The sequence below is a fragment of the Mirounga angustirostris genome, unplaced genomic scaffold (genome assembly GCF_029215605.1).
Source record: "Mirounga angustirostris isolate CCGP_5_RB_7025 unplaced genomic scaffold, mMirAng1.0.hap1 SCAF_8, whole genome shotgun sequence".
Taxonomy (NCBI): Eukaryota; Metazoa; Chordata; class Mammalia; order Carnivora; family Phocidae; genus Mirounga; species Mirounga angustirostris.
The window spans coordinates 83,670,444-83,682,332 of NW_026991716.1; the positions used below are offsets into that span (position 1 = coordinate 83,670,444).

Consider the following 11,889-nt stretch of genomic DNA (forward strand, 5'->3'; position numbering starts at 1 on the left):
ACAATTTAGTAAGAAGATGTAATTTCCCCCATGTTTCTGTACTTTTTTGAAAAACAAAATCTTGGGGCGCCTGGGTGGCTCAGTCATTAAGCGTCTGCCTTTGGCTCAGGTCATGATCCCAGGGTCCTGGGATCGAGACCCGCATCGGGCTCCCTGCTCAGCGGGAAGCCTGCTTCTCCCTCTCCCACTCCCTCTGCTTGTGTTCCCTCTCTCGCTGTGTCTCTCTGTCAAATAAATAAAATCTTCAAAAAAAAAAAAAAAAATCTCCCTTTAAATTTGTCAACTAAAATTAGTTGACTCATTTATTGTATTATGTAACAATAAACATATACTCATTTATAGTACTCATTTATTATATTATGTAACTATATATATATGTTACTAAAGGGCTGGACTCTCCTAGTTGCATAGAAGTTAAATTTCCAGTTATTGTCATAAACATCCTGTTTCTACTTATTTTTGACAAGATGGAAAAAGCTATTTTTAAAACAAAACAACTGCCTCTGATAAATTAATTTTAGCCTGTTTTAAATGTTTAAATCAAATTCTTTTCTAATTCAACTCCCAGACCATAATAAATATAAAATCAGGAGAACTAACAAGTAAACCAATCAGATTAAATTCTTATAAATGACACACATTAAGGACTATTATCATCAAGCATCAAAAAAACAAATAAACTTTTTTTTAATTTAGATTCAAGTAGCCAACATATAGTACACACCATTAGTTTCAAATGTAGTAATATAAACTCTTATAACATTACCTTGTCATACCTGTTGAGTGACAGGCTTATTAAATCACAAAGGAGATTTTCACAATGTTCTTCAAATAGGCTGATGTTGGTTAAATTGTCACCTGCCAGATTCATAAATTGATGACCGTATACAACTTGTTCTAAAAATATAATAAAATATATCCTACTTAAAACTACAGATTTTACTAATTCAGAAGGAGGAAAGTAACTATACTCCTTTAAATTGACTTACAACAAAACTGCAACATATACAGTTAAAAACAAATTTCTTTAGAAATAAAAGTTAAATTTGAGGACAATTCCTTTCTTATATGATCACTGATATACATTACCCAAAGAAAGTTTTCAATTTTCTCAAGTGCCACTTAATAGACTTCTCTTTTCTTAATGTGGTCATCTTTAAAATGTAACAATGTAACGTCACTTAAGGAAAAAAAAATAAAAGTGGGGAAATGCTAGAAAATCTTCACCAATATTTCTGACCAATAAAGGCTTTAAAACATTTTGTAAACAAATACTGATTAACTAATCACATACAAATGTTTTGTGGTATGAACAGAGAAAACCAAGATAATAGATACTAAAATGTGTACCTATCAGATTAAGTACACCTTGAAGTATTGCTCCAAGGAATTATTATCTGAAATACAAAGTCCATGTGAGAGAAGAAATTATGTATTTGTAGACATCTTTGTATGTTTGTGTGCATGTATATATATGTGTACACACATACACATATATACATACATGTATTTTTGTATTTATTAGTTTACTGAAAACTAGGTATTGAGATAATGGATGTTTTTATAACCTATAACCTAAATTGATAATTTACAAATAGGTAATATTTACAAAATATTGCTAAGTTGATAATGGACTCTAAAGATGCCAAATAGCAAGACCAAGAAATAAACAGGCAATACGTGAAATAAAAAAGTATTATCCATAATATATACAAACTACTAATTTTTTTAAAAAAAGAAACATGAGCAAAAGATAATGAATAATAAAGCAAATATAAAAAACAGTAAAATTATGTAAAAATGTTCAACTTCATTGGTACTCAAAAAATTGCAGAACAGAGATTCAATATCATTTTTCGTGTATTATTTGGCAAAAAATAAAAATAACTGATAATATCCACTACTGGCAAGAGAATGAGGCAAAGGCATGCTTGCAGTGTACACAAATTGGGGAAACTCTGTACAGCAACTAAGCAGTGGTTACAATATTAAAGCTGAATGTGCCACTCCAATTCTAAGAATCTACTCTACAGAATAACTTGTACATGTATTCAAAAATGTATATATACGTATATATATATATATATACACACACACAAGGATGTTCTGTGAAATATTACTTGTAGTACCAAAAAAATGGAAATAATGGAAATATTAAAAAATAGACTTGGCTAAATAAATTATGATAGAGCCATAACATACAGCCCTTAAATGAATAAAGTACAACTATATGTACTGACACGAACAGATCTCTAAAAAACTGTTGAATCAAACATTACACAGAACACTACCATTTGTGGTTAGAAACAAAGACAAAAATCCTACTCAAGAGTTTCTATATATATATATACAGACTAATATAGAAGTATGGAAAGATAAATGGACCAAACTGTTCTCTTGAAAAAAGGAATAAGACCTTGACTTTTTACTTTGGTTACTATTTGATGTAAAATAAAAATTAAAAAACCCGGAAAGCAATGATGACCTGTAATTTAAAAAAAAAACAATTAAGGGTTTAGATTTAAAAAGGATATAAATCAGAAATCCATAAACTTACTCAATTTTTCACCCAGCATGTGAAGAATTTCTAGCACCATCCAATGGATATCTAAGTGGAGATGTAATAAATGCCATGATGGTGGAAAAAGCTGTGAAGGACATTATCAACCGTGACTGAGAATTCATAATACTTTAGTAGGCATTTTACAGCATGCTACGACACTCCTCCATAAGCATAAGTATCAGGAACCAAGTAACCTACCCACTCTTCAAAAGCTTAGGGAAAAACAGGGTCTTTTTCATTAGAGGATTCTTTCACTGGAGATCTTTGAAAGCATATTTTCATTTGATGCTTTAGGACAGACCTACCTTGGGGCTGCTAAGTAGACTTGTACAGTAAAGGTCCCTTCCAACCAACCTTTGATCTTACTACAGCTGCAAGGCAGTAAAAGAATTTTTTAACCACTTATTTTCATAATCTTGTTTTAGACTTTAGCTAGGAAATATGTTTTTAAATGTAATGAGTACCCAGGAACTCCTATGAAGTATTCTAACAGGAGAAATAGACTATTGAGATGCCCATTAAGAAACTGAAGTTAAGGGCGCCTGGGTGGCTCAGTTGGTTAAGCAACTGCCTTCGGCTCAGGTCATGATCCTGGAGTCCCGGGATCGAGTCCCACGTCGGGCTCCCTGCTCAGCAGGGAGTCTGCCTCTCTCTCTGACCCTCCCCCCTCTTATGCTCTCTCTCTCTATCTCATTCTCTCTCTCAAATAAATAAATAAAATCTTAAAAAAATGTTTAAAAAAAAATGTTTAAAAAAAAAAAAAGAAACTGAAGTTAAAAGCAGTGAAGAAATTTACCTTTTAATTCACACGTTAAGATTAAAATCTGATTCTGATTCAAAAGCCAGTGCTCTTAACTACTGTGCTATAGTAGGGTTGTAAATGACCTTCCCCGAGCCAACATTTAGTATCACTTTAAAAATAAATAACAATGATATACATGTTCTATTAAGAGAAGAAGGAAGAATGATAGAGAGGGGACTTGTCTTATCAAATGTGCAAACAAAATAAAATGCTACACTAATAAAACAGTATTGGCTCAGAAATAGATAATAAATAAACAGCAAAAATAGGCAAGAGAGAAATAAACATGGTATCTCCAATCAGTGGGGAAAACATGAGTCATTCAATAAAAGACTGGTTATTAACTTATTCATTTGCAAGAAACTAAAGTTAGATTTCCCACCCCACAGCGTATTTTTTAAAACGAGATGAATTAAAAAGATAAATGTAAAAAACAAGTGTATTTTTAACAACCACACAGAGATGACACACAAGAAAAACCTGACAAATGTGACTATATACAAAACTTAAACCATCTCCATAGCAAGGCAGATTAATTGCTAAAAAAGAAAAGATAAATTGATGAAAGTATCTGTAATACATAATACCCAACAAATATCTCTAATAAAGAAAGTTCCTTAAAAATAAAAGACAGATGCTTAACTGAAAATGCCAATTAAATACTTTTCATATATAAGATAGGTAAAACACAAGAAATACAGTCTTAAAAGATACTTTTCATTTTGTAAGATTTTTTTTGCTGTTGTTTCAGAAAAGAACAGTATTTCAGTGTATGATTTTTTTGTGTATGGGCATTAAAAATTCAGCCTTTTGATCTTCAAATAACCTCTTTTCAAGTTTGCCTAATTAAAAAGGCTATGAAAGGCAAAACCTAGTTTGAGAACCTTTGCAGTCTTTATTTCCACTGCTAGATAAATTATTAATTTTTATTTTCTTAAGCATTTGATGAAGATCCAGAAAATAAAGCCAGTCCAATTTATAGAGACCAAAATGAAGGAAAAATATCCCTCTCCCCATAATCTATCCACGAATATTTATTAAGTGTTATGATTATAAGCAATTATCTATTTGCTTTCTATGGATTAGACATATTAACCTGTGAATTCAGTTTGGACTTTTTATTTTTAATATTACATACATTGGTCCCTGATAAGAAGAGTGCATTTTGTTGTTGTTGTTAAATTTCACAGAAATACATAAACATTTATTCATACCTTACATTTTGGCAAAGACACATTCCTAAAAACTGAATGTTATTCAAATTGGTAAAGTCAAATCGAATGAAAGAAGTTGAGAGTTCAGGGAAACCCACAGGGAATTACAATTTGCCATTCATATAAGCTCACATTTTCCTATGGAGAATTTGTTAAATTACATCTATAAACTGGGTCATGCTATCAATACAAATTTTAAAAGAACAAATCTTCTACAGGAATGATTTCACAGGTAGAAAAAAGGGGAAGAGTCAAAACAATCTTAATCATATTCCAAAAAGGTCTCAAAAGTAAGAATAGACATAACGCTGTGGTTTTGAAGTTGTAGCTTTTATAGAAAGGTGATCTTGAATTTTACTGTAATAAACACTAGGATTTGCCCAAACCTTTATCGATGGGAAAAATGATACAAATTTTTTAAAATAAAGGTTATTTTGCCTTGAAACTTACACACATCTGCACGTTATAAACTGGAATTGAGAACAGCGACCACTGTTTCAGTCTATATTATATTCTAAGCAGTTTATTTAATTAATTTTAACTTATCTAATTTTCCCAATAACTCTAGGAAGCAAACCAATCATACACGTGAGGAGACTGAGGCAAGACGTGTTGCTTGCCCAATGGCACATAATTAGAAGAGGAGCCAGATTTTCAACTCAGGCAGTCTAGTCCCTGAGCTGCACTCTTGACTATTTTCCCTCATTCTTGAATGAATGAATATTCCTTGCGAAAAGAAAAAAAAAAACCCGAGGATTTAAAAATTAAATGAAACAAGCCAAACCTTAATTTGGTTTTGATTTACAAATGCTCCTGGACTAATACTGGGAAGTTCAGACAGATGTCCAATATACAAGAGTAACCCATGAAGTTCATCAACCAGCACAGACGGAAGTTGTGCCTCCAAAGTTTCATACGGATGGACAGGAACAGGACTCTCAGCATTTTGTACTTTCAGATACCTAAAAAAAGATAGATACAATAAATAACCAGACTCTGGATGAACATGCACTCAGAAATTCATGCAGTAATCAAAATACTCATCTGACATCTTACCTAAAGACGAAAACTTTAACATAATGAAGAAATGTCACGCACTGCTGCCTAATATTGTCTGCTTTGCAGTGGAGGGTGGATATCTTCCCTGAAACCAAAATAGATTAAGTGTTATCAAAGTTTAAATAATTAATCCATGGGCAGTGACAAAAAAATTTGTAAGCCATGCAAGCAGCAGTTCATTTGTGATTTCATCTGTTCCAAATTTATCACTCTATCATACATTCTGATCCAACCATACATAATTACCACTTCCTGCTCCCTGAACTTAGGTTTCAATACACCTCAATGATTTCGTCTATACAGTTGTTTCCACCTGGAACTCTTCCGCTCCCCCAAAACTTTTGCCTACCTACCTATTTTTTCCTCATCTCTGTAGACCAAGATCTGGCATCACTCTGTGATGGGCCCCTAAACAGATGAAGCCCCTGGCTCCCATAGCAGTTTATACATGCCACGATTACTACACTTTTCCCTCTACCATGCTGTCCTATGCTTGTGTGTCTCTATGTCCTACCAACTACAAACTCCTCAGCAGATTCTTCCACTTTGATTCATCGTCACCTTACACAGTACCTGGCCTGAGACAGAGCCTCAGGTGATAAATAGTACTCAACATTTACTGAGCACACAGTGAGAAAACAAAACAGCCCTGAAGGCAGATAGCTAACAACTAGGTCATGATGTTCCCTACTGAAACTAAAGTTTTCATGAAATATCAAAAATAATCAGATGGGGCCACTCTGTGATTATGGTGAAACAAGACAAAAACAAAATCTCTCTGTAATCATGTCTGAATACAGAAACCAGGCACTATGCAATCACGGAAAAACAAACAAAATACAAAAACAAAATATTTCCCTCTTGCAGCTAACATGACTATTACTTTACTAATTAGAACCCTCCTTAGTCTGTCTTTCTGGGTCCCACCTCCTAGACAAAAATTAACATATTCAATTCATTACACTGTCCCTGCTTAACACCATCCAATCCAATATAAAGTCCTAGTCCCCTTAAACTCTTTTCAAATCACCAGTGCAAGTGCAAACCCTATCACAAGCCCCTCCCTACTCTCCCTGAGAAGCCCCAACTGTTTCTCATGATGTGTACTTCCTTCTTGTGTCAGTAAGCTACTCAACCTTTCATTGACCAAAGGTGTGTTCCAGGTGATCTTTAGTTGCATCACTAATAACAGGTATTAGCCTGAGCACTTAACATGCATTATATCATTTATCCTCACAAGAACTCCATGAGGTGGGACCTCTTACCTGGTGTGAAACCGATAATTAGCTAGGGTTGGAACCCAGGCTGACCACAGTGTGATGAGTCTAATTCCTACACTGGAACACAATTGCCAGAAAGGAGAAGCAGCTAGCCTGCGCTAAAACACTGTCTTCAATTCCCTTCACTACCTTAACTATACCAACCTCCCTCCATGAGTAACCCATTAAATGTCAAAAACAAACCAAAAGCAGAGCAAGAAGACAGCATGAGGTCCCACTCCCCGCCCCCAAAGCAAGTTGTTAATTCACTTTAGAAATGTTTAGCCTTAAATCAATTTTATCACAGACATAGAAAAATACTATAAATCTCAGCTACAACAAAATTTAAGTGTTATATCTTTTCTGAACACTAAACACTATCCTGAACTTCTAACTTAATGCTTCTTCCTCCATGTTCTTATATCCCAATTACGCATCATAGATGTGCAATTCAATTCCTTTTTGCTATTAAAAACGCTTAAAACTTACCAAAATCACAGCTGGCTTGTAATAAGGTTTCCAAGTTGTATAGTTGCTGCCTAATTTAAAAAAACGTAAGGTGAGAATTAATTTTGGAAAAATTTAAAGTATGTATTATAGGGATATTTCCAAATCTATTACATAGCTTTAGTATGTGCATAGCCTCTCATTTGTGAATGAAGTTTAAAATACTTTGTGGATATTTATACAGGGTCAGATAGTCAAGACTGAGAAAAGATAAAACATGCCTTTGTTGACCTTCCAAAAATATCTGTTAAAAGCTGCATATGTGTATATATAATTATAAATATCATAGATTTTACTATCAATGAGATATTGTTTATATACCCTCAAAAAGTTTAAGATACTTACATAAAAATCCTAGGTTAACAGTTACATAATGAAATGTTAAATTGTACTGGACAATTATACTATAGGAGTTCAGAAAAGGAAGAGTAACTTAGAGTTATCAAGGAAAGCTGTATTTATGATGTCCCCCCTTAATATCTGAAAGTAATCTCTTGTCCTTCTTCCTAATTGCCTTTCAACTCCTTAAACGTTGACTCATCTTCATGACCTATGTCCTGAATACTCAACTCACTCTATAATGTTCACGTTTACAGAGAATCACTCACTCAAACTGTTCTCCCAGTAAAACACATAACAAGGCACAGATACAGTCTCTTCACAAGACCTCAAGGGATGAGGGTGGGAGGAGGAATCTTTCCACCTTTCCATTTTCATTTAAATATTCTTAATGTATTTTTGGATAATTTGCCTTCAACAACCGATTCCATTTCAAAATCATGTAAAATTTAAATATGGACTGAGTTTTAAATGATAAGGAATTATCTTATTAAATGATAATGAATGTTAATTGTGATAATGAGATACTGTTTATGTTTTTTTAAAAGTTCATATTTTTAAGAAATGCTTATTGAAATATTTAAGGGTGAGATTACATGATGCCTGGAATCTGCTAAAAATACTCAAACCAAAAAAAAGAGGGAAAGGGACAGATGAAGGAAGTGTGATAAAACCTTGGTGTTGTACTACCACTGAGAGAGGGTATGTGAAGTTTCATTATGGTATTCTCTCTACATTTGTATATGTTTGGAAAATTTCATTAAAATTTTTAATGTTGTCCAACTTAATCATATTAATCAATCATATTACTATACAGTCTGAAAGATATATTTGGAAAGTCTGATTTCATTCTCTAAAAATCAGTGAAAGACTATGACGATTCAGCAACAAAAGTAGTATTTTAGTTTTCTTCCAAAATTATAATATGGTTCAAAGCATTAAATATTTGTTTTCAATACATGATGTCAAATGTTGAATAAAAAGTCTGAAAAAGAATGAACACTCACTAAAAAACGAATCATTAAAATCACTGCTCCAAACATTACATGATCGTTGTTACTGATAAGATAATCAAGAGAGCAACATGAACAACTCGCGCTTTTGTAATATTGGTATCAGAAACCACCCAGCAAAGTAACTTACACAACTGAAAAGCATCTATGCTCAAAGGCAGTTAAAAACAAAACAAAACATACCTGAATAAATGAAAGAGCACTCTAGATGAATTCACCAATGCTGTTTCAGTAACCCACTGAATGCCAAATATTTCCACTGTATCTTCTTCAAAATTAGTTGGTAAAGGATCAAGATTCAAAATTAATCTGAAATGAAAACTCTCATCTTATAAAAAGTATGCTAAATCCCAACTATAGCATATCTTTTTTGTCATTATATAAATCCATATTGTATGTGACATGTCAACAAGGATACCATAAATTTATGATATGCCTTGGTACCTTACATCTCCAGGAATTACATTTAGATTGTATGAAAAATTCAGTCATATATAGTGATAAAAAAGTGTAACTAAAGAACAATGTAACTTAGGGGAAAAATTCAAAAAGTAAGTCTAGGGAACGTACTTTTTTGGCCTATGGTCTTCAGTCGAAGAATTTCATCCTTTGAGGGGGCATTTAATGTTTAAAACAGCTAAAAGTTACTCTGAGCCATGTCTGGAGCATAATCAAACTGAATAATCTCTTTTAAGGTCTCAAACAAGGTACAACTATAAAATCAACAAAAATGGCTTCCTTTCTGAAATTGCCTCAGCAGGTATTCCCAAAATATTTCAACAACTGCAGTTTTACAGCAACTTGTGTACAGCTGCCTAAGGCAAGAACTCTAAAGAATAACATTCTTGTGAACTTACACAATCTGGTGAATTTATTCAAAAGTTAAAACAAAAATAAGTCTATGACTTCTGTGTATAGATACACAGAATTAGAAGGAACTGGGGCAACAAAACAATGTCTACGTCTAACTTAAGAATTACTGAGAAGCTCCAGATTATTATTTCATGTTTTAGAAGGATATTCCAATTCAAAAAGCCCACCTAGCTTTCACTTTAAGTAAAAGGGGAATTAGTGGCCAGCTTCCTACCCCAAAACTGAGGTAGCTGTAAGATAAGAAAACATCCGGTAGCAAGAAGTTCTCAATATCCCAAAATCTTCTAGGTATGCTTTAACCAGGAAACCGACAACAGAACTGATAGCCTGCACCCATGTTATATTCTAAGCCGTTTTGCAAAAACATGGCTTGAGCATCGAAGTTTAAGTTGGCTGAAATCATAATTAAATAACATTCCTAAGAAACTGATGAAAAATTTGATAAGGGAAAAACACAGTCCCCGATTTTTTACCTACCGCTTAAGGGCTCCGCTGGAAAGGTAGGACTCTCCAGAAAAATGATTTCCTCCTCCTCCGTTGTCAAAACCACAAGAAAAGCAAGGGGGTTTGCACCATTCTGTCCCCAGCTCCAGTTCCAAGCTGTCGGTCAGGAACATCGACGCAGTGGAACAGTTATCCATTATTTACTTTCTGTCCTGAAATGTTTGGTACTCATATCATTCAAGATTCCACAGATACTGTGATTAGATTCCAGGAGGTGGGGCGGGCCAAGCGATTGGCGGTGATCTCAGAAAGTTCTCAAAACGTTCCCCCAGCACAAAGAAGAAAGCCCGAGAAGCCAATTCCTCAACAACTCTCCCCACACCGACACCCCCATATCAAGGCTGTCAGACAGAATGCACCCCCGACTGGCTGCGGCAGGAATTTCACATCTGCCATCTAGGTCGGATGCTGCAGCCCGGACAGCGCGAAAAGGAAAGAAATGGTTGCAGGACAGATCCAGCTTCAGCTCCCAACCCCGCCTCGACCTGCACCGCCCGCTACGTTACCGAAAAGTACCGAGCGAGTTTCCCAACAGTGTCGTGGAAAAGCTCCCTTGCGCACTCCGGGTGGGGATCAGGGACCGCCCGGCGCCAATTCTTAGTCCTCCCAGCCGGGAGGCAAGTTCCGCCAGGTCCCCACTCGGCGGCGACCAGCGCGGGCCGAGCACAGGGCGAAGGAAGCCGGTGACTTGCGCACCGGAGCAGCCCTCGTTTGAGGCACGGCGTACCTGCTCACACTTTTGGCCCCCGAGACCCGCCCCCAGCTGCCGGGTCTACAACCTCGGCGATGGTGAGGTCTATATCAGAAACAGGCGAAATTCCCGCCACTGCGCGCCCGCGCTCAGGAAGGGCGGGGCCACGGCGCAGCCCGCCCCCGGAGATCCGCTCTCTAGGTCTCTGCGGGAACCGCCGGCGCTCCGCGAATTCTCGCGAGAGTCAGCCGCCCAAGGACTCGGTACTGCGAGCAGCTTTTTCTTTCTTTCTTTTTTTTTTTTTTCTCTGTGCATGTAGCTTTAATTGGTGAATTCGGCTGGAAGGCGGGGCCTCACGGGGAAAGGAAACTGGAGGCTGAGGTGAGCAAGGCCTAGGCACCTCTGGGTAGTTTTCGCGCGGGACACAAAAGAGTTTTGCTCAAGTGAGTCCCAAGTGGGTGTCTCATTTACACCCAGAGCCGCGCCATCCCCTCCTGTTACCGCGCTAGTGCCGCAACTCTTTTGTTAAGATCGAGGATGCCTATTGTTCGTGGTTTGTGGACAAGGCATGTGCAAAAATGAGGCTAATCCAGTGTATAGCAGCACTGAGTAAGTCAGATGGTCCTTGCTTTTGGCATAAAACTGTCGCTCCCCTTATTTGCAACACATCTGGACAGGTTTAAATCGCTTAAACCTGGTCACTTTTGTGAGGTATAGCCCATGTGCAGCATTTTTATCTTTTTAAAAGTATTCTTTAAAATCTATTCAGAAGACTTTCCAGTCTAAATCAGAGAAACACATTTAAGCGTATCACTGACTTAAGATTCAAGAAAAACGTGATAATTGCTCCTTCAGATCTCCTATAATTTTGAGTATTCGCCATTGCCCATTCCTCCAGAATAGTTTGTCCTGTGTTTAATTCCTGTACAGAGAACCTGTCATAACTCCTCTGTGCAAACCAAATACTGCACGTGTTCTAAGAAATGGGATGAGGTGTGTGTGTGTGTGGGGGGGGAACACAATATGATCTCTATTCTGACTGCAACCTAGGGCTACTGTGATGGG

General features: G+C 36.1%; 1 protein-coding gene across 5 annotated transcripts in view; it reads right to left on the reverse strand.

Annotated features, from left to right (window-relative positions):
• MMS22L (MMS22 like, DNA repair protein) overlaps positions 1-10,984 on the reverse strand; it is a 134,476-nt gene extending 123,492 nt beyond the window's left edge. The window contains exons 1-8 of one of the 5 annotated variants that reach the window (XM_064597892.1): positions 10,861-10,984; positions 10,107-10,285; positions 8,940-9,065; positions 7,387-7,436; positions 5,636-5,723; positions 5,364-5,541; positions 2,558-2,648; positions 767-897 (exon numbers count right to left, since the gene is read on the reverse strand). In XM_064597892.1, coding sequence (XP_064453962.1) covers positions 767-897; positions 2,558-2,648; positions 5,364-5,541; positions 5,636-5,723; positions 7,387-7,436; positions 8,940-9,065; positions 10,107-10,270 — 828 coding nt within the window. In that variant the 5' untranslated portion in view covers positions 10,271-10,285; positions 10,861-10,984. The other 4 variants (XM_064597891.1, XM_045867255.3, XM_064597894.1 and 1 more) reach the window with 4 other exon arrangements.
• Positions 10,985-11,889: the final 905 nt, after the last annotated feature.